The 22,546-nt window shown below is 39.7% G+C and overlaps 1 protein-coding gene across 1 annotated transcript in view; it reads right to left on the bottom strand.

The window, feature by feature from the left end:
* Positions 1–22,546, bottom strand: part of ARHGAP29 (Rho GTPase activating protein 29) — a 1,010,462-nt gene that overhangs the window by 550,196 nt on the left and 437,720 nt on the right. The window contains exon 3 of the mRNA XM_044085689.1: positions 16,900–17,043. Within this exon, the coding sequence (XP_043941624.1) occupies positions 16,900–17,043 (144 nt within the window). The remainder of the gene's footprint in view (positions 1–16,899; positions 17,044–22,546) is intronic.

Consider the following 22,546-nt stretch of genomic DNA (forward strand, 5'->3'; position numbering starts at 1 on the left):
CTACACTGATCAGTTCATTACAGTGATCACAAAACAGTGGTAAACTACTGTACACTTAAGCCATGACAAAAGGCAAATTATTATCTCAGGGATAAAATTTTAAAGGAAGATATTACAGTGTGATTCTTTGTCACCACAGTTTTGTCTTTCCTTAGCCCATTTATATGTTTACATAGTTGAAGTACTGGTTACACTCTGGCTTCCAGAAAACAAACTTGCTTAAAGATTTCTCATTTACCTTTCAGGATGACTTAAAATTGTACAGTTCATCAGATAAGGAGTTGAAAGCACAACTACAAGTGGTTAAAACTTTCTCAGACAATACAAGAATGACATTTGGCTTTCATAAATGTGCAAAAGCAATCAGTAAGGAATACATCAGAAGACCAAAACTAATAATGAAAACAGCCTTGACATCAAGGTATAAAGTCTAAGCTATAAACCAATTTGCTCTTCTTGGTTTAACTTATGATTTTGCTGTGAATGACTAACCCCAAAAGGTACTGGAACAGTTGGCCACAAAAACAAGAAAAATGTTTCACACTTATCAAATGATATATAAAATTCAGTGTATACCAAATTGGGTCTACTTTGTTTTGTTGAATCTCATTTCACTGAATTTCATTTCACCCCAACCAACCACTTCATTGAAAACTCAAATTACTGAAAACTCATTTCACTGAATCTCATTTCACTAAACTGCAGTTAGTATATATGTCACTGTGTAGAGTACTGTAAGGCAAGTAAAAAGTATATGTCCTTTTCCCCACTCTAGTGCGATCCTGGAGTTAGTATATATAGTGACGGTGGTGTGGGGGGGCACAGCCCCCGCATTTAGTTCGAGTACATATTGTCTTCTGGACAGAGTTGGTCACTGGTGTTGCAACTATGCATGTCTATTGTTTAAAATGTAATGTTTTGAAGTTTTTGGTAAAATACAATATAAAACAAGGTGGGGGGCTACGTACACCAACCCCCCCCCCCCACCAACTATATATACTTACTCCAGGATCGCACTACAGTGAGGAAAAGGGCATATACTTTTTACTTGCCTTACAGTATTCTACTCAGTCATCACACGACTTGTAACAAACAGCAGAAAATGAATAACAATTCACCAAAATGGCCAATGCAGATCCCCTGGACTCGAGCAGTGAATGAATACAAATAGATCACGATCTTCTTTCGTCACACAACTTTAATAAAAAAGCCAGCAACAAGATACAAGGCTGATAGTGATGGTTAAGCGCTTTCATCTGCAATACCAGATTTCTTCAGAACCATTTGCCTACACATACCATTTCCTTTTTAAATCAATTTTGGCGCCAAAAATTCCATTTTGTTGCAATGAACATTAAAAACATAAGTATATATAACATACCATTACATTATACATATATGTACATATTTTTAATTTAAATAAAATAAATATTTGTACAACTCTTACTAAAACAATGAACACATAAATCTATATACATTCTGCTTATACTAAAATACATCTATTGGTATACTAAATCAATTGTGTATCAGTTTGATGGATACCCTTATAATTCATTACCATCTACCTATTATTTGTCCAATAAAATTGTAATAAAATATATGTTGGACAGTTGGGTTACATTTTATTCTAAAACTAAAAAGGGTTTTATACTTATATGATCGTTTATCCCCGGTGGAGATGTAGCATCTAAACAGATCTGCCACTTACTTTCCAACCATGCCAAGTATGTTTTCCAATTACCACCCCTATCACTCACCTCAACCTGGTCTATAATGGCAAAATTGAATGTATGGTCACTACCTTTTTCTATCGTGTGTCTACTCAGTGCATTCTTAGAGTCTCCTTTCTTAATTCTATATAAGTGCTCGTATATACGCGTTTTGAATTTCCTCTCGGTCTTTCCTATATAATACGCGGAGCACTTAACACACGTAGCTAAATACACTATTCGCTGTGTGTTACAATTACCTTTCTTAGGATATACTATAGATCTAGTAATATTCTTTAATCTACTCCTAACGTTGGTGTTAATGTTTTTACATTGACTACATGCACCACAACACATAGTTCCCTTCTTACTTTTGCCTATATATTCTTTTTTCTTTATTTCTATCATCCTTTTCAAATTATTTCCTGTCTTATATACTATGGAGGGTTTCATACCAATAATATGACCAATAAGGACTGAAGTCGAAATTAATTCCCAATGTTTCTTCAAAATTTCAATCACTATATTGGTATATGGATTAAACCTTATAATACATACTCTATTGTCTCGATCTGTTGCAGTATTGGTATTAATACAAACCATACTTCCTTTTCCCAACAAGGGTACATATTTACGTCCCCATTCTGTCCTTACATATGATATAATGTTATCCAACATATTTTTTGGATATCCTCTATCAATGAATAATTTGGATACTACGTCCAATTCTCTATTCATAACCTCCTTGGAAGATGACATTCTGGCTACTCGTATGCATTGACCTTTCACTACATTGCGGAATATGTGAGCTGGATGACAACTACTGAAATGTATATAATCGTTTGAGAACGTCGGTTTTCTGTAAATTTGAGAGGCAAACCCCTGTCCTGTATTACTTATCCAGGTGTCCAAATATGCTATTCCTACTTTGTCATATTGAAAAGTTTACAGAAAACCGACGTTCTCAAACGATTATATACATTTCAGTAGTTGTCATCCAGCTCACATATTCCGCAATGTAGTGAAAGGTCAATGCATACGAGTAGCCAGAATGTCATCTTCCAAGGAGGTTATGAATAGAGAATTGGACGTAGTATCCAAATTATTCATTGATAGAGGATATCCAAAAAATATGTTGGATAACATTATATCATATGTAAGGACAGAATGGGACGAATGTACCCTTGTTGGGAAAAGGAAGTATGGTTTGTATTAATACCAATACTGCAACAGATCGAGACAATAGAGTATGTATTATAAGGTTTAATCCATATACCAATATAGTGACTGAAATTTTGAAGAAACATTGGGAATTAATTTCGACTTCAGTCCCTATTGGTCATATTATTGGTATGAAACCCTCCATAGTATATAAGACAGGAAATAATTTGAAAATGATGATAGAAATAAAGAAAAAAGAATATATAGGCAAAAGTAAGAAGGGAACTATGTGTTGTGGTGCATGTAGTCAATGTAAAAACATTAACACCAACGTTAGGATTAGGTTAAAGAATATTACTAGATCTATAGTATATCCTAAGAAAGGTAATTGTAACACACAGCGAATAGTGTATTTAGCTACGTGTGTTAAGTGCTCCGCGTATCATATAGGAAAGACCGAGAGGAAATTCAAAACGCCAGATATACGAGCACTTATATAGAATTAAGAAAGGAGACTCTAAGAATGCACTGAGTAGACACACGATAGAAAAAGGTAGTGACCATACATTCAATTTTGCCATTATAGACCAGGTTGAGGTGAGTGATAGGGGTGGTAATTGGAAAACATACTTGGCATGGTTGGAAAGTGGCAGATCTGTTTAGATGCTACATCTCCACCGGGATAAACGATCATATAAGTATAAAACCCTTTTTAGTTTTAGAATAAAATGTAACCCAACTGTCCAACATATATTTTATTACAATTTTATTGGACAAATAATAGGTAGATGGTAATGAATTATAAGGGTATCCATCAAACTGATACACAATTGATTTAGTATACCAATAGATGTATTTTAGTATAAGCAGAATGTATATAGATTTATGTGTTCATTGTTTTAGTAAGAGTTGTACAAATATTTATTTTATTTAAATTAAAAATATGTACATATATGTATAATGTAATGGTATGTTATATATACTTATGTTTTTAATGTTCATTGCAACAAAATGGAATTTTTGGCGCCAAAATTGATTTAAAAAGGAAGTGGTATGTGTAGGCAAATGGTTCTGAAGAAATCTGGTATTGCAGATGAAAGCGCTTAACCATCACTATCAGCCTTGTATCTTGTTGCTGGCGTTTTTATTAAAGTTGTGTGACGAAAGAAGATCGTGATCTATTTGTATTCATTCACTGCTCGAGTCCAGGGGATCTGCATTGGCCATTTTGGTGAATTAGTATTCTACTCAGTGCCATATATATACTAATTTCAGTTCAGTGAAATGAGTTTTCAGTTATTTGTGTTTTCAGGGAAGTGGTCGGAGTGAAACGAAATTCAGTGAAATGAGATTCAATGAAACAAAGTAGACCCACAAAATTACATATATTCCACAATCTGAAGGAGGTATGGGCCTTCTCAAAACTGATTACATGCATAGATCTGCAATTGTGGGACTGCATACATATCTTCTGACCTCATCAGATCCAAACACAGTGAGAGTTTTACAGCATGAGCAAAGGAAGTCCAAGATGACCTCTCTGCTTTGTACAAGCATTCAGGTTGCAAATGGGAATGGAAACCAAACCAGAAGTAGACAAAATCAGACCAAAACTGAAAGGGCCAAAAAAAAAAACAAAAGAAAGAATATAAACGGAAGTACCAGATGAGAAGGAAAGAATTGTGGAAAAGCCATAAATATACTGGCAAGTATAGAGAGCTCCTGGAGCAAACTCATGTTGATCTGGACTTGACGCAGGAATGGTTAAGGAGGAGAGGAAAGTGAAAACCAAAGGATGGAAGGTTCATAATGGTAGCCCAGGAGAGTGGACTACACGCATGTTGATTTACAAAGTCCACTAAATGTGTGGGTGAAACAGACAAATGTTAAGGTCTGTAAAAAAAAAAAGAACTGGAAACAGTCACACACCCTGTAGCTGTATGTGATACACTCATGGCAGACGGCCTGTACATTGAAAGGTAAAATAATGTGGCAAGATAGTTGCACTGGGGATTGTACAAACACTATAGCACAGAAGTAGCTGAAAAGCATTGGAAACCTGAACCACAAAAGCTTTACAGAGAATGATGAAGTGCACATCACACAGTATCATGCATTACCAACAATTCAAAAACAGATGCGAGAAAACCAGATATAGCAGTCCACCTAAAAAAGACAAAAGTAGCACTGATTATTGACATTGCTACACATAGCGATTACAGTGTTTCACATACAGAGAGACACAAAGTCATAAAATATCAAGATTTGCTGGCAGAAATGAGAGGAATGTGGAAGGAATATACCAGGCAGTTCCAACAGTTGTAGGAGCAATGGAGCTAATGAAAAATTCTTGAGGCATATTTAGATATCCTACCAATACAAGTAACACCATATGAATTGCTGAAAGAGTCACTTATGGGAAACATATTTGGTGCGGTGAAGAATACTTTTCGCTAACAAAGAATTGAAACAATCCTAATTACATGAATTTTAATTATACCCTGACTTAGGAATGGGGTCCATTGCTATCATGGTATTAAAATCCCAAAAGATTTGGAGAAATTAAACCAAGAGTGTCTCAAGATCAATGTTTTAGACCTCTGGTGTTGGTGAGGGCTACCCTAATGTGATACAATTTCAGTGCTGATATGTTAGTGAAATTGGAATGACTGTAAACTGGACGCTGTCTAAAAAAGGCAGGGGGCAGCACAGGCTTTAGCCAGTATGATCAGTATTAGTAAGAAACTGAGGTCCCTCATGAAATCATCCAAGGCCAACTTTGAAAGAAAAATAGTCAAGGATTCAAAAGATAACCACAAAGCCTTCTTTAGCTATGTTAAGAATCTAAGTGGCAACTCGCAAATATGCACTGAACTAGTGCAAAGTAGCACAAAATATACAGAACCTACTGATATTGCCAACATCCTGGCAGATAGATTCCGTGCAAACTTCACCCCCCTCTCACTTCCAAAAGGGCCCACAACAATACCGGAAAAGTGTAGTGTCCCAAAAATCACAGACGCACAGGTGAAAACAGCCCTTTCAAAAGCCAAAAACACAGCATCAATGGGACCAGATGGTGTCCCAGGCTGTGTCTTGCACGAACTACAGAACAAACTAACCCCCCACCTAAACACGCTGTTCAATCTCAGCTTCTCCAAAGGCTACGTGCCCATAGAATGGCACACAGCAACAGTTATTCCTCTCCACAAAGGAGGGGCCACAACTGACCCTGGTAACTATCGCCCCATACGCCTGATTAGCCTGGTCTGCAAGGCTTTGGAGCGTGCCATTATGAAACTCATTAACAAAGACATTGGGAACCTCCAAACACTTGACCCGACCCAGTTCGGCTTTAAGGGCAGATCATGCCTACTAAACATGGTTGACTTCTTCGAGACAGTCACCAAGGCCATAGACGAGGGAAAGGTGGTTCACACAGCCTACCTTGACCTCGCCAAGGCTTTCAACACCATTCCCCACTCAGGTATTACAGAAAAACTCACCAGCCTGAACATAAACCCCTACATCACGAGATGGGTTGCCAACTGGCTTACAGACAGAACTCACATGGTAAGAATAGCGGGCTCCAGGTCTGACTCTCAAGTGGTGTCCTGCAAGGCTCGGTCCTGGGACCTCTACTGTTCAGCATATACTTCTCAGAAGTACAGGCAAACACAGGAGGACTATGGCTAACCATGTTTGCCGATAACTGCAAACTGGGAGCCATAACGGACTCTCCGGCTGACATGGCCATCCTCCAAAAGGCCTTACTGAGACAGACATCTGGTGTCAAAGTCATTGCCTCAAGCTAAATGCCAAACAATGCATAGGCATCCCATTTGGGAAAAACAAAACACCCACAAATTACCACATAGGTGGCAGCCCCCTTAATACAGAAGAGGTAATAAGAGTTCTGGGGACCCAGGTAGATAGTAATCTCTCCTTTGACAATCATACTGCCAAAGTAGTTAGGAAATCCTTCTATGTGGCCCATCTAATTACTAAAGGGTTCGCATCTAGAAATAAAGAGGTTATAGTGCCCCTGTACTCGTCACTCATTAGACCCATGATAGTACAATGCCCAATTTGGGATGTACCTCACAAGACACTTCCAACAGCTGGAAAGACCACAAAAGTACCTCACCAAGAGGATTACTGGTCTCAAACATATGTCTTATGCAGCCCGACTGAAAAAACTCCGGCTGTACTCAGTGGCATATCGTTTACTCAGAGGTGATCTCTGCCTGACTTACAAAGCCATGTCCAACTCAGAATTGATGGACATGCTCCACCTAAAGAAATCCAACTCACTGCGAGCCACACACTCTAGTGAGCTAAACCTCGCCACAACAATAAATAGAACATGCTGGAGGGATAGATTCCTGTCACAGAGACTCCCCATGCTTTGGAACAAAATTCCAAATTACATCAGGCAGAGCCCCTCACTAACACTCTTCAACAGAAACCTTGATGAGTGGATGAGTAACAGAAAATACACCCCAGGGATCACTTCATTGGCTCTTCTTGACAGTGGTCAATACCTACCTATGAGGAAGCCTTTGAATGAGAGATGACAGGCATTGTTAGCAAATAAGCTGCACTGTCAGGCATCTTATCCCATGCTGACACTTACTGGATCCCCCTGGAATGTCACCAGCTATTACTTCAGTTTTAAACCCATTGTCTTTTCTGTATATCTAGCCATCATTTGGAAGTAAGGATGGCTGCCCTTCCTACATTTGTAACATGCATAGAAAGTACTGCATGTCTCTCCATGTCCCTCAGGGTTTTACATCTCAAGTCGTTCACTCTCACATGAATCATTACATGTCATAGTTATATTACATGGTGCTGATACATGTCACAGTCACATTTGTCAGGAGTTAAGAGTTCTTTGGGCACTTATAATGTCAGAAATCTTCATGCCTGAAAGACATCAAAATTGTAGCCCTCTATTTTCCATCCTTGTAATGGACATGTCTGCTTGCCTGATAATTGTGTCACCTAGCACTAAAACATTTTTACAGCTGCTTTGGGTTCAGGTTGACAGACTTGGAGTGCTTTTGCTCAAGGTGATTATAGTGGGTATTCATGAAGTGGCCTGATTTTTACAGATATTTGATCTTATTTCTTTCTAGGAAGCTTACGGGGTGTTTTATTACAGCCTGAGAACAAGACATTTTGATGTGATTAGTGAAGTATTGTGGTGAATATGCATCACAATCATGAGGCAAGTTTTTACACGAGAAGGAAGCCTGCAGATCGATTAGGAAATTTCCATCTCTCACAGATGCATTTTAATAGCGTTGGGAATAAGCTCATTACCAGTGAGCACAAGGCAGTTAGTGCACTGTGTCAAGTGACTTAATGCTAAAACGTTTGGAAAAGAGTTGAAAATGGCACTTGGACCTTCCATCATGTTTATAGTAGTAATGTAAATGCAAAAGGGTATTGTGTAATTCTGAAAGAATGCACAAAATATAAAGAAGGCTTTGCAATCATCGGTGGTCTTGTCCCAGATCCTGTACACCTTAAAAGATGAAAAAAGTAGGTTGCTACTACTAGGTATTGGACAATGTACTACATAGACAAGACGACAAGAAAAATAGGATAACTCGAGCTTTGGCAGTCTAGAGAGAGGAACTTCCCAGCTTGATCTTCCAGTTTCACCAATATGAACAGATCAGATGAAACTGCAAGAAGCTTGTGGTGGCAAACGTATGGTAAGGGCAGGAAACTCAAGATTCTAAGTAAAGAGCAACATCGGCTGGTTGGGTGCATAAGCCTGTGGCCAGTCCAAATAGCAGTTTTTCACCATTCCCCCAAGCCAGCAGACATCTTTTTCCATCCAACATTAGGAGGTTGGCGGTATAAAGGTAAATGGACTAGAAAAAAATGAAGATGCTCACACCAACCTTAAGATGCTGTTGCCCAAAGTACCAAAGTCTGATATTTGTCAGACAGATCACAACCCACCCCACTGGGCATCTGAAAAGGTATCAACCCTGTTAATGGTCAAAGTAGGACATTCTTAATGGAAACTAAAGATTTTGCAGGACAAAAGATACCCGCAACCAATTCACTTGACTGGACTTCATTTTTTCCAAATAAAAAAAAAAAAAAACTCAGTCTTATAGAATTTGAGTTGTATATGCTGTTTCACAAAATATTTAGGTGTTTCAGAAACAAAATAATGGTTTTATGCAACTACTTATGGGGACATTTGCTATTTTTCATATTTTTTTTGCACAACACAACTGCCCAAACACTGACTGTCCTGCATAAAGAGGGACGGGTGGTAATGATAACAGTAAAGGTACAGGTTGGGTGATGAATATGTAGAATATCCACCCCACCCCCAGTGCAGATGAGAAATGGGGGAGGGTAGGAGTTAAAGGGTACTGCAACACTGATCTACTCAAACATCTACAATTGTTATGTTATCTACGCAGCTGTACTATGTCCATCTTAGTCTGTGTAGCAGTTCTAAGATTCCCAGAGCTTTTTTTTTTTTTAATTGGGGATGGTGGAGAGAGTTCTTTGCAGAATGGCACATGTGAACCTGGTTCTAACTCTGGATATGGTACCAAGATGGTATTGTTTGTTGAAGGTATGACTAGAGGACCAAGGTGCTGCTTCTAGGATGGTCTGTGTAGAAGCCCTTTAAAAAATGTTGTGGTAGTAACCTTTTTTCTTTTTGAGTGAGCTCTGACTCTGCTACGAGTCTGTTTACCATGATAAGAGTAACAAAAAGTAATGTAACTGGCAATCCATTTTGAAATGGTCTGTTTTCTCATTGGTCTTCCTTGATTACCTTCTGCAAAAGCCAAAATCAGCTGGTCAGATCTGTTACACAAGTTTCTTCTCTGCCAAGTACAATCTTAGTTGTCTATGTGCATCTTAAAAGTGAATAACTCTCTCCTCCTTATTTGGTAGATAGAATACACGGAGATGAAAAGCTTGGTTTAAGGAGCTCTCTGATATCACCTTGAGTAACAAGGATTTGGCTATCAAGTTAATTCTCTATCCCTATGAAAAATGAGGATGGGTTCATAGCACATCAGAGCTTGCAGCTCAGACATCTGCCTGGCTGAGGTAAATGCCAGCAGCAGAGCTGTTTTATAAGTATGCAATTTGAGGGGTGCCAAGTCCAGCACATAATTAAGGCTCCAGGAGGATGGCAGGCTCACTTTGCTCTATTAAGAACAGTTTCATATAGGGGTAAAATTATGCCAGAGAGGACATGGAAAGGCAGGCAGATACAGCTAAGTATCTACTTTTACAGTACAATAAGACAGTCCCCCTTCTTCATAAAAGAGTGTGAGGTATTCTACTACTTGTTCTAATGTTGCTTGGGTGGGTAGAATACCATTAGCATTGCAGCAGGAACAAAACCTTTTTCCATTTTGCCACATATTTCCTGACAGCTTCCTTTAAGTATAGATAGCACATCCTCTGAAAAAGATTGGCAGAACAGAATCAGGAACCAATCATCCAAGCTGTCAACATGAGTACTCGTTTTCGGGATGGGATGAACGACAGACCCCTTGTTCTGATCTTGGAGGTCAATTCAGAGGGGAAGTGTCATGATTCTCCTTCACTGAGTGTCAGGAGGAGGGATAACCAGTGCTGCTTGGGCCAGTAAGGAGCCATCAATATCATCCTTGGTCAGCCTGCCTTACTTTATGCAATACCCTGGATTAAGGGGTTTTGGAGGAAATGCATAGAGGAGGTCTACCCAGTTGAAGGAGAAGCCATCTCATTTCCAACACCACCACCAAATCCTTGAATAGAAGTTGCTGATTTGCCTGTTTTTCTTGAGAAGCAAGAGAGTTTATTTCTGGCAATTGTGTGTCAGGTCTAGGAAAACTTCACTTTTCAACATTTACTCACTAGGGCCTAGCAGTGATCTTCTTAGACTGTCTGTTAGTAGGTTCTCTTGACCTGGTATGCATGCAGCTATGACAGTGAGGCTTACCTGTTGAGCCACTAGCAATAGTTTCATTGTTAACCTGCATAGATGGTAGGACCGAGTTCCTCCCTATTTGTTTCTATACCTCATCACTGTAGTTTTGTCTGTGGGTAGCGTTGTCGCCTCACAGTAAGATGCTGTCCGGTTAGATTCTCAGCTACAGCGTCTTCTGTGTGGGAGAAATGCGTGAATGGGCATACCTTCATTGAAGGTTGTGCATCAGGGCCAGCAACTCAGCACATAAAAATCTACTGCCAATCATTAGCGGACCAGAGTTCCGCAGTGGCGACCACTAACCGGGAAAAAGCCGAAAGACACAACAACAACTGTAGTTTTGTCTGTTAGTATCTTTACTACTCCTGGAAATAGTCTTTCATGGAATGCTCCTAATGCCAAAATAGTTGCCTTCATCCTTTATACTGATGTTCTGTGCTGCCAGATGCCTGTCCCATGTTCCTTGGAATGTGAAATGTCCCAAGTACACTTCCCAGGCCAGGTCCGAGTTTTCTGTGGTTAGTGTTTGAACAGCCTCTGGGAATTGGAAAGGGGTTCCTTGATTGCCTTTGACACTCTTCTCCCACCACAGAATTTCTCTTTTCAGGCAAGGGATTGCCATTTCCTAGAAGTGCTGGTGTTGGGGAAACCAAATTTTCAGGAGCCACATTAGTTTCCCCTGTGTGGAATTTTGCCAAAGGGACATTCGGAAGCAAGATGCAAAGTGTCTCACGACCCTCAGAAAGTGCTTTGCTGTTATAGCCCTTTTGCTGCATAGGTTCATAACATAATGAATGAGGAACAAAATCTTGTCCTGTGATAGAAAGGCCTTCTCTTGGACCAAGGTTTGCCATGAGGAAAGTAGTACTAGAGCCTGTTGTGAATTGTAACTTATGTGACGATGTGATGCATTGCCAGCTATGTCAGGAGAAGTATGGCAGTGGATGTATAATACATGCCAGCACAACTAGCTGGAATTTTGTAAAGAATTATGTGTCATTTGTATATCATTTGTTTTACCAGATAAAACTGCGCCCACCGAGCGCCAGCTATCTTGAGGGAAACTTTGGTGGGAACCAGCTACTAGATGGTTTTGATTAGTCTTTTGCCCCCGGTCGGACGACCAATTTGCATATCAGGACCGCTACGGACCTCCACCACAGTTTCTTCTGGCTTTGTCCTGCCCAGGCATAGTTCACCATCTTTCAGGTCCCAAATCAAACTGATTTGTAGAGATGCTTCTGTTGAAACATGTATTTGCAAAGTTGCTTGTGTTAAACATGTGTCAACAGTTTGTCCCACTGGACAGAAAGGAAATATACATTTATATCAGAATGTATTGCTGTAACTGAGGAAATATATATATGTTTACAGAGGATACTGAAAGAGAAGAGGTTAATCTCAGTCCAGCTAACTTTGCAAAATAATGTGAAATTAAATAACTTAATTTAGGCCATAAAGATGGTTATCTTGCACTTCTGATTGCAGCCAGAGATGAAATGTCTGGGAAAACAAGTACTAGGAACTCTGCTGTATTGTCTTTAGCAATGAATTAATTGCTACTCTGGTAGGGTAAAAGTTTGAAATTGTTTTATGACTTCCAAGAAGTTGCAACAGATCTTAGCAAAGCTCTGCATGTGTTTATTAGTAACACTTATGTCCAAGATTCTGGGCCAGTTGCTAGGAAAGGGGGTAGTATGGGAACCAAAAGTCAGATGAATAGATGTCATGTGATGTCATTCTGTAATCAAGGGCAAAAATGATGTTTTAATAACTAGATGAGACTGAAGTCTCAGAGCACTCTACTTTGGACCTTGACAAAAAAGGACGCCTCACCTACTTCATATTGGCTTGCTCTAGTAAGTGACCAGGGAATAGTAATTCTTTACATCAGTCAGGAAAATATAGGAAGTTTAATTAAGTATTGTTTTTCCGTATCTGTGTGAATCTGTTCTTCTGTATTACTTTACTCTTTCTTGCCACTGAAACACTGGTATTTATTGTAAATATATATTCAATATTTTTGTGTTATTTTATTATTTATTATGTAATATATTTTAACTTTTCATTGTGGCTGGTCCTTCAGAGAATAATTTAAACTTTGAGAGTACTTGTATCTATTTGGTGACTCTGTGGCCACTCCTGAAAGCCTTACTGCATTGGTCAAACACTATCATATGTATTAATATTAATTTCACTCTGTATAATAGCTTACCCTTGTAAGAACCTTAGAGTAGCTGGCTATGGAGTGTCTGGTAGCAGTGTAACTACCTTATAGTCTAAGCAGAAGGGGGCATAGCTAGTAAATCTATGCCAGCCTTTCCCAGCTGTGTGTGTGTGTGTGTGTGTGTGTGTGTGTGTGTGTGTGTGTGTGTGTGTGTGTGTGTGTGTGTGTGTGTATAAATCAAATCTCAAAGAGTGTGTGTGTCAGCTACTTGGAGCAGGGACACAGAGCCCGGGTTTCACAGACAGGGTGTTGGAGGACTTGATTTGAACACTTTGCTGAGGATTCATCTCTACAGCGGTGCCAGTGAGAAGTCTTACTGGGGGCCTGGGAGAGGGTTAGGGAAACCCAAAACCCGGACTGAGAGTATTGTGTGTGTGCTCTTAAGGGAACTTGTGCTTGATGCAGAGAGCTGCATTCAGAAATACTGTACGCATCTATTTTTGTTTCAAGTAAATGCCCCTCTCCACTGTCACTGTTGAGGATTAAGGCTCCTTGATTACTGGCACAGAGAGGAGACATCAAAACTCACACCCAGCATCAGGTATTAGTTGTGACTTCTTCATATTGAGGATGAAACTTACCTTCTAAAAGCAATCCAAGGGGAACTGCATGGTTTTAGAAGTTTTGCTAATGATGTAGCCTGGATGAGGCAATCTTTAAGTATGAGTAACTATGGAATATTTTGGTTCTGAAAAAGGCAATGACCAGTGCCAGATACTTGGTAAATATTCTGGGTACAGTCAATAAGACAAGTGGCAAGACACAAAATTGGTAGTGCAATTCCGCTGCCTGAAAACACAGGGATCTCATGCTCCTGCATAACAGGAACATGAAGGTAGGCATCACTTAAATCAAGAGTCATTATCCAGGCTCCTGGAAAGGTAAGAAGCAACATTTTTGAAGTGTCAATATTTTGAATTTTGACACTACTAGGAATTTGAGTCCTGAAGGGTCTAGAATGGGTATCCAGGTTCCTCCTTTTCTTGAATTAGAAACAGACATGAGCAGAATCCTGTGTCTGCTTCTCTTTGAGGAAAAGGATGGCTATATCCCTGGTGAAACAGATCCTTTAACAGGGTGGAATCAATTCTGTTTGGGGGGTTGGAAATGCCCAGAAATAGGGGGGTCTAAAAATAAAGAGAGCAGTCCTTTTTGATAAATTTGCAGTACCCATTTGCACTGGGTGATCTGTTTCCAATGTTTGAAGAAGGATGAGAGTGGGATGGGGTTGGCCTGTTTTTTTTGGGGGGGGGGGGCACTGAGCATAGTCACAGCTAGGTGTTTAGACCCCACCCCAGGTCTAGAATACTGATCAGTTTAAGATTTTCTTTGATACCATGACAGCCATCCCCCTAGGCAGCTTTGCTTTTTCTTGTTTAGGCAGAAGGGGCACTTACTAGGATAATTTTCATTGTATCTAGGGGTAGGATAAAGGAAGAATTCTTTAACAGGCTTAATTTGTTTCTTCTTTTTTAGCCAGTCTCTGAAACACCACCTCTGCTGAGGGTCCAAAGAGACGCTACCTGTCCAGTCGTGCATCTAGGAGTTCTGCTTTTAAATAGTATGAAGGGTTGAGTTCTCAGCCAGGTATGTCTCCTCTTCATGGATCCCATTGCAACTGCCCTGTATGATTCATCCAATGCATTATAGCCAGATTTGGTGAGTATCCAGACACCTGGATGCCTACATTGTACAATTCCAGGATGTCCCTCTCAGGTCTCTTATCTTGTATCCCTACCTGCCTTAGCTCTTATTTGTTCCGACATATAAAATTGGCAAATTCAGAGCTTTTGTGACCAGGGTGGCTGAAGTGCATGTCTTCTTGTCAACTGAAATTGTAAGTCTGCTCTCCCTATCACTTGGCAAAAGATTCTTGTATGCATACTCAGATGATCCCTTGAAGGATTCCAGACATTACAGCTGGACCCACCACTTGGTTCATAGAGAAGAAATGTATCCCTAGGACTCAAGGACTCTATAAAAGTAATCAGGCTGCCTGAGGGCAGGGAGAAGGCAGTTGGGGCTGCAAGGATATGCCTGCAATACATCATCCAGGACTTAGTGGACTGGTGGAATAGCCACAGTCAAGGGCAGGGAGGTTTGGTAGCTTTCTACAGTTACCTTGGGCCAGGGAGAATTCTCTAGACTCCCAACTGAAGGACTCCTTCGCTCTATGATGGGTGTCCCCAAAAGAGATGTCCTCTGGAGTGAAGAGGAAGACAGGGTGTCTTCTGATTAAAATCAACTAACTGCTTGAAGATGCTCGGCACAATCAAGTTCCTCTTAATTGTCTGACTCTGGGGGAGGGCCTTTTATTCTCTGTCAGCATTGGCTGGGGCAAACCTGCCTGCCTTTTAGATTTGAGTGTTGACAACAAGGCCTCTAGTAGCAAGTAGGCAGCTGCAATCTCAATCTGGTTCCCAGGTAATTCATCCTAAACTATCACCAATGGAATACTGCCTTCATTCTTGGTCATTAGAACCCTGGAGTCAGAAGCTATAGCCTGCTTAGCAGCTTCAGATACAATCGATTTTGGTCTACTGTCATCATGTGAGAACTGGATCAAAGTCAAGGTGGCCTCTGGAGGGGTTGGACCAGGAGACTCTGGTCTTATAGATGTCAGACTAGGGGGTTGCAAGGGTGCATCACCTGAGTCAGCAACCTGTGGATGAGTTAAAGAGTCAGACACAGGGTTGTCTTCACCCTCCTGTACATCCTTCTCCTTCAGGAGTTTGTCTTTTCACTTTTTTGGGATAACAGCATGGGAACCAGCAGATGCCATAGAATGCAAAGACCAAGCCCTACCTGAATATAAATGCTGTTGTAGGGATTCTGCCCTATGTTGTTGAACCTAGCGAAAAGAGGTAGTTAAGTATGTCATACTGAGGTCCTAACCAGAACATACAGCAGTGGAAGTCTTTTAGGGGGATTTGTTTCCCACATGAAAGGCAGTTATTAACTTTATTAAACATTAACATCCAACATCAGTATTTATAAAGATATTGAAGATCCCCTTTGGGGTACTTATTTGAAAACTTTGGTAGCTGAAACCAGCTGAAGGACTGACTACATTTACAAATGCAGCCTTGTGCACTGGACTACTTGGCAAAAAAGGGACTGAAGATGGTGCCAGCTATCAAACCTTTATACCACAGGCATCCTGATGTCAAACGACAAAAGGATATCTGACAGATGGAGAATGATGGACTCGAGCATTCGAGTTGGCCGCAGGCTTTTGCATTGCAGGAAGTCTGAAGACATAGTACTTTAATACTGACTACTACGAACATCTCCACATTCTGAATAAAACTCTGACATCAGAGTTCAGCCAGAAAGACTCCACTACCAGGGAGTTCCCTTCTTTTGTGAGGGGCAAGTTGTTCTGCCACAGAGAAATATTTTCACCTACCATCCCTAAAACATAGTGAATTTACAGAAGTCCAATAAAATAAACAGCAAAACTAAAATTAATGGAATTATTACAGTTACATAAAACTTATTTTGGATAAAGTAATTGACTTTTCTTACTATGTATGTCTAGAAGATTACATATCATCCAGAATGCAGGCATTAAATATGCTTCCCAAGCTTTGTCAAGAACCACACTGTACTACAAATATCCCCAAGTCCAACAAATGTTGCACTGAGTGAACAAAATGCATAAACAAATGTCTTTCAAGTTACTGATGCTGTACATTAAAATACCTTTTTCTCTCCTTACTTACAGAATGACATAATCATGATAAAATCATAACAGTGGTATCAGTGTTTGCAGAATATGAACATTCACAAAGTTAGAACCTAAAAGGCTGTACTATATCCAAACTTCCTACCTTTCACTTTTGCGATGACTGTCCCTGCTGCACTTAGAATATCCACAGAGTTGAGTGTATGATGCTTACTAATGACTGCTTTCAGCACACGCAACAGCTCCCCCAAACGTTCGTGGACCACATGATGCAAACTGTGTTGATTATCTGTGAAATATTTAAACTGCTGTTAAAAAAAGTTATTCTTTTCCGTCAAAACAGTCAAACATTTCAAAATATGTTTTTAACAAAGGGTGGGGAAAAAGTGTCACACTAAACAAATACATGCTTCCATCTGTGCAACACAGTAACATCGTCTTTGTTATTCAGCTTGAGATACATTTCTGAACAGCCTGGAGCGCCCCCTGTGCACAGTCTGCATGTCCTCCCTGTGGTTGAGTGACCTGGAAAGACATGCAGGTAAGTGCATTTGTGTGTGGCTTCTGTGAAGGTTAGGTGCCGGGCTGGTAACTCAACACCATAAAAACTCCACTGCCAATCAGTCTGCGGACCGGTGATCCGCTGTGGTGACCCCTAACAGAGAAAAACTGAAAGATTGCTATAAGGAAAGCCTCAGATGCACATTTTCATATTCTAAATCACATTCATCCTTTTTTAGATAATACTCAACATACTTACTCCTGCTTAGGGAAGGGAATTAACTGAAATGCAAAAAAATGTAAATGACAAAAGTTATTTCATATACAATTAGCAACACCCTTAGGTTCTCCCTTAATACTAAAGATTTATTAATGCTATTTATGTATACGTTTATGAGTGTAAGTACTATTTAACAACTACTTCCCCCACAAAATTTTCCATACCACGTACTGCAAGTTCAGAAATGCAGCTGTCAAATGTGCCCATCCCTGTTATGGCACACTCCATATAAAAAACATTACTTAATGTGTAGTCTTTAATTTGTGTATACACAGCATAAATCACAGTGCTAGATAAAAATCACACAGTTTCCTTTCCTTTAAAACTGTCTGGAATGAGGACTGGTGCCTCACCTTTACTAAATCACCATACAAGAACACTACATGAGTTAACGGAAGGGTGACTGCTCACTCTTAAGAACATTACTAGGGATAATCTGCCAACAGACAAAACAGTGGCCACTGCTGAAGGCAACTCTAAGGACAAATACTCCTTACAAAAAAACTATAGAATTTAAGGGACTTTCTGCAGCTTAAATGTTCACTCACTCATTCATGCTCTCTACACAGTACAAGACATGTGCCTGTTCATGTCATTCATGCAGTTTTCCCCTCCCTCATGAGCAGAGTACTGTGCTTTTCACCACAATCCATCTCTGAACTATTCCTTTCCATATAGCCTTGTACTTTGCACAACAAATGCAATATGCTGTCTTTTTTTTTTTTTTTGCATACCACACAATATTTTGCTCTGTGATATTATGCAGGTTCAGCTATGCAGTCTGCCTTACTTCAACATTTCCAACAGGACTCAACTGGAAACTAAAAAAATAATTAGTGGTGGAGTTCAAGCAAAGATGGTTAAGCAGCACTACATTTTCTTTCTGCAGGGATTGCTGGGTTTAAGATGTTCTGTGAAAAGGGAGGAGGAGTGGTGAACAAAGCACGATAATGTGGCTGTTTGCACTTCTGGCAGAAGGTGTCATATCCTACCTTTGCAATGGTGCAGGTGGTGCAAACAATGCCGAACAGCACCACTGCCCATTGCAGAGTATTTTATTTTAGCATTTCCGCCAAAAAAATATTTTTAAGAAATATGGCTTGCATACACTGACGTCACTGAGGAAAACCAGTAAACTTTAGCCTTGATGTCATGTAGGAAAAGTGTGTTGTGTCCATAGATTTTAAAAGGCGCAACACAGCACATGAGCAAACATACCCTGTTACCCCAAAGAAAAGTCACAGTAGGAAAACACTAAAGTTATTTGGGCAAGATTTAACAAAATGTTTATAATGCTTTTTATTAAAAAAAATGTCCCAAATACACAAGTATAGACAAGATGAAAAATGCAATGCACTTGACTCTTCAAATGCTACAATGCATATATTAACATCTGAAAATCACTTTAAAAAATACAAAAAATAGTTAAGCAGGAAACTTGGCTGCTCCTCCACTTTCATTATCTACAGTCTCAGCAATAACTGTTTAATCACTGGACTGTTTTGCTGAAAATTTTGTTGAAAAGGCCAAAGTTTTCCAAAGTTGTGACACTAGAAGATATTACTGGGGTGCTGGGGCAATGCCCCCTACATGGGGGAGTGATGGGCTTGCAACCCCCTTCACAAAGAACATATATAATTTTTCTTTTAAGGCTGAGTTTGATAAAATCTTCCAGCAATTAAATGAAAATTGCTGAATTATACCCCAACATTTACTACCTAAGGTTTGTGCTACTTTGACTTTCAGCACAGCAAAACTCACAAACATAGAGTCTGTTTCAGACTAGTCAACCTGTATGAAGTAGAGGAATAAAGTGCTTACTATCACCAAACAACCAGAATTCAATTACTCTCTTGCTGCTGGAAGAGCCATGCATAGGAGGATGGGAAATGGTGACTAACGCAGATCAGGGAAAGGCATCTTATAGCAGCAATAGTCAAGATGAGCACTTGGTCTCTGCCAAGACAAGTACATGTCACCTTTCATGGGGAGTGTGGGAACATACATGCCCTTAGGGTAAGATAATGCAAGCCCCCTCACCCATGGAGTGCATTAGCTACCATTGGGATGTCATTTGGGGATTCAATAACTGGTCCTAGTTTGCAGTCATCTACAAATTTAGTCAGTCAGAGACCACTAATGTTGATGTTTACCTCAGAGAAATAGATGCTAAAAAGATGACCAGTGTTGAAACCTGGTGGACTCTACTGATGATTGGTCTCTTCGTGGAGGTAACGTCTCCTACTTTGATCTCCTTCATCCTATCTGTAAGCCAATAGGCAGACCAATGAGGGACACTGGGGGGTTTATTCCTAGTTGGGTAAGCTTCTCCACTATGCCCAAGTGAAGTATTGTGTCAAAAGTTTTCGCCAGATCTAGGGAAGTTGTGTGCACAGTCTTGCCTTCATCCATTGCTTTGCTGACCTTTTAGGAGTCCATCAGGCTGAATAAGTAAGACTTGCCCTTGATAAACCAAAACTGGGGTGGGTCTAATGTTTGTAGGTTCTTTAGGTCTTCATTGATTAATTCCATGAATAGTCTTTCCATGGCCTTACAAATTAGGCTGATCAGACTTATGGGTCAGTAATTACCCAGGTCAGTAGAAGGCCATCTCTTGTGCAAAGATATAATCATTGCTGTCCTCCAATCGCTACATGCAAAGCCTGTACGGAGACTGATGTTGTACAGTATTGTTAGAGGTATAGATAATTTATGCTCCATGCTATTTAATATGCATCCTGTGATAATGTCAGGGCACACTAATGTAGTATTCCTGGCTTTTGACAGTGCTTTCAGGACATGGTCCTCAGTGAAAGCTGTAGGAATATCAGTGATTCAAACAGAATTCAAATAAAAGCTTTTTTTTATTCCCTTTTTGATGAAAAGTTCATTTCTTGCAGTTCATGGCTTTGTAAGCCTCTCAAAGAAGTTCTCTGCTCTCCAGACATGTCATGAGTTCCCAGCCTCAACTCATGCAGCAGAGGGTTAAACCCCTGACTGCACCTAGATTACCAATGCTTGATTTGCAGTAAGGCAGCTGGAGGGATCAGGCAGTGGAGGATGGGAGTGAGTGACCAGTGCAAGCCTACTCATCCTATGGGGAGGGAGACAGACTATCTCAATGCAATAGCACCATAAACAGCTTGACCAGCTCCATGCTGCAGACAGTGTGCTGCCTGGCTGGGAGGCTGCACAGAAGCGCACATTCAAAGGCAGTCTTTGCAGAGCTCACAAAGCTACCACGGGGTGAGGGGTTAGTGTATGCTCCTCAGCAGCAGTAGGATGCTGCACCAGCATTCCCATTCTCCTCACCAGCCCCAGATGTGGGTCAAGTAAAGCTTGGAGAAGGGTAAGACAAGGCTGGTAGACCTGGCAAACAAGTAGAGGAGCTAGTGGCTGCTGATGGTCATCTGCAGGGAGCTGGAAAAAAGGTCAGCTCCTGTTGAGACAGATACTGCTACCCCTACCCAGGGAGGCAAGACTAGGATATCCAACCCTCCCCGTCAGGGCTCACTGCATAAAAAGATACACCTCTGCCCAAAAAACAGTCCCAGCAGCATCTCCTCTCTTGCCTTAGTCAGTAAAATCCACTGTTCCAGTTCACATACCTGGAATGTTATCCAAACTGGCAATAAACACACCCAGGATAAAATAGTTTGGATCCGATTACTGCAAACATTAAAATATTTAATTATTGAACCCTCTACACTCAGCCTGGGATGACTGACCTAAACAAAAGTAGACAAGTAGCAACCTTGTGCAAGAGTTTATAAGTTTACTAAACAAACCTGAATGAGCATTGTTATAGTTTACTGTTAGATTCATTTCAGTTTGCAGGTGTTGGCACTGTCAATCTATAGAACTTCAACTTATTTAACAAAAAAAATGCCAATGTGTGTACATGAGTACTAAAAAATAGCAGAAGACTGGTAATTCACAGTTTAAACACAAATATTTTTTCAGCCATTATTAGCAAAATGCTCAAGATTGCAAAAATGTGGTGCTCTTAACAACTATTCATGGGTTAATAATGCAAAACTTGTGTTTCTCTTAACAAATTACTGGCACATATTTGATCTTGTATGGCACTGAATACATACAGCTTAACTAAACAGCTTACATACAGCAAGATAAATGCACAAAATTTGACACTAATCGTGCAATGGGGCAGATGAAACGATTGCAACTTCCTGTTTGATCACAGACTGGAAGCAAGGTTACAAAAACCAAACAGACACAAAATTATCAGTTTTAAACAGTTGTGAATAAAATATTCAGTCCTGCAAGTAAAAATAACTGAAACTGATTTTTTTATGCTAATATGAATTTACTGTACACTTCATCTTGAGCCTACAGTAGAAAGAAAAAATACCTTTTAAGTTATTTGGGTTGTTAAATGGATAGTACTAATAAATGCTTTTGGAAGTCCTAATAATATTTTTTATCTTGTATTTGACATTTGCTAATCAAAAGAATCCTTGTACTAAAGATCAATAAATTACTGACTATACTTTTTCTAGAAACACTATATTACCATGCAAGTTATTTGGGCTGTTATATGCTTAGTCCTAAACAACACAGCTGAAAACAGCAATATTTTATCCTTTGAGTGACATTTGTTGATAAGAATATTTGTACTAAATGTCCCAGTAAAGTACTGCTTGGAATGTTGCCATAAACAGTATAGTGAGAGGTAAAATACATGAGTACAAGTGCATACAATCTCATTAAGACGGTCCAGTTCCACAGACTCCATATTCTTTTCGCATTGTTAAATGCTGCATTCAGTGTTATACATAATATGCCTCTTCCAATGAGGAATATCATATGTTTGGACCTTGAATACATTACTATACTACAGATACTTGTTTATACAGAAATTAAACCTTTTGGGAAAAACATTTCTTCATCTAAACATTGAAGAAATTTAAAACAAAATTCAAGAATTCAAATTTTGTACCAGGCTCTGTGGCAGAGAGAAACAAAGCCTATACTGCAACCCAAAAGACTG

The sequence above is a fragment of the Protopterus annectens genome, chromosome 10.part0 (assembly GCF_019279795.1).
Source record: "Protopterus annectens isolate FY-2018-M chromosome 10.part0, PAN1.0, whole genome shotgun sequence".
NCBI classification, from domain to species: domain Eukaryota; kingdom Metazoa; phylum Chordata; order Ceratodontiformes; family Protopteridae; genus Protopterus; species Protopterus annectens.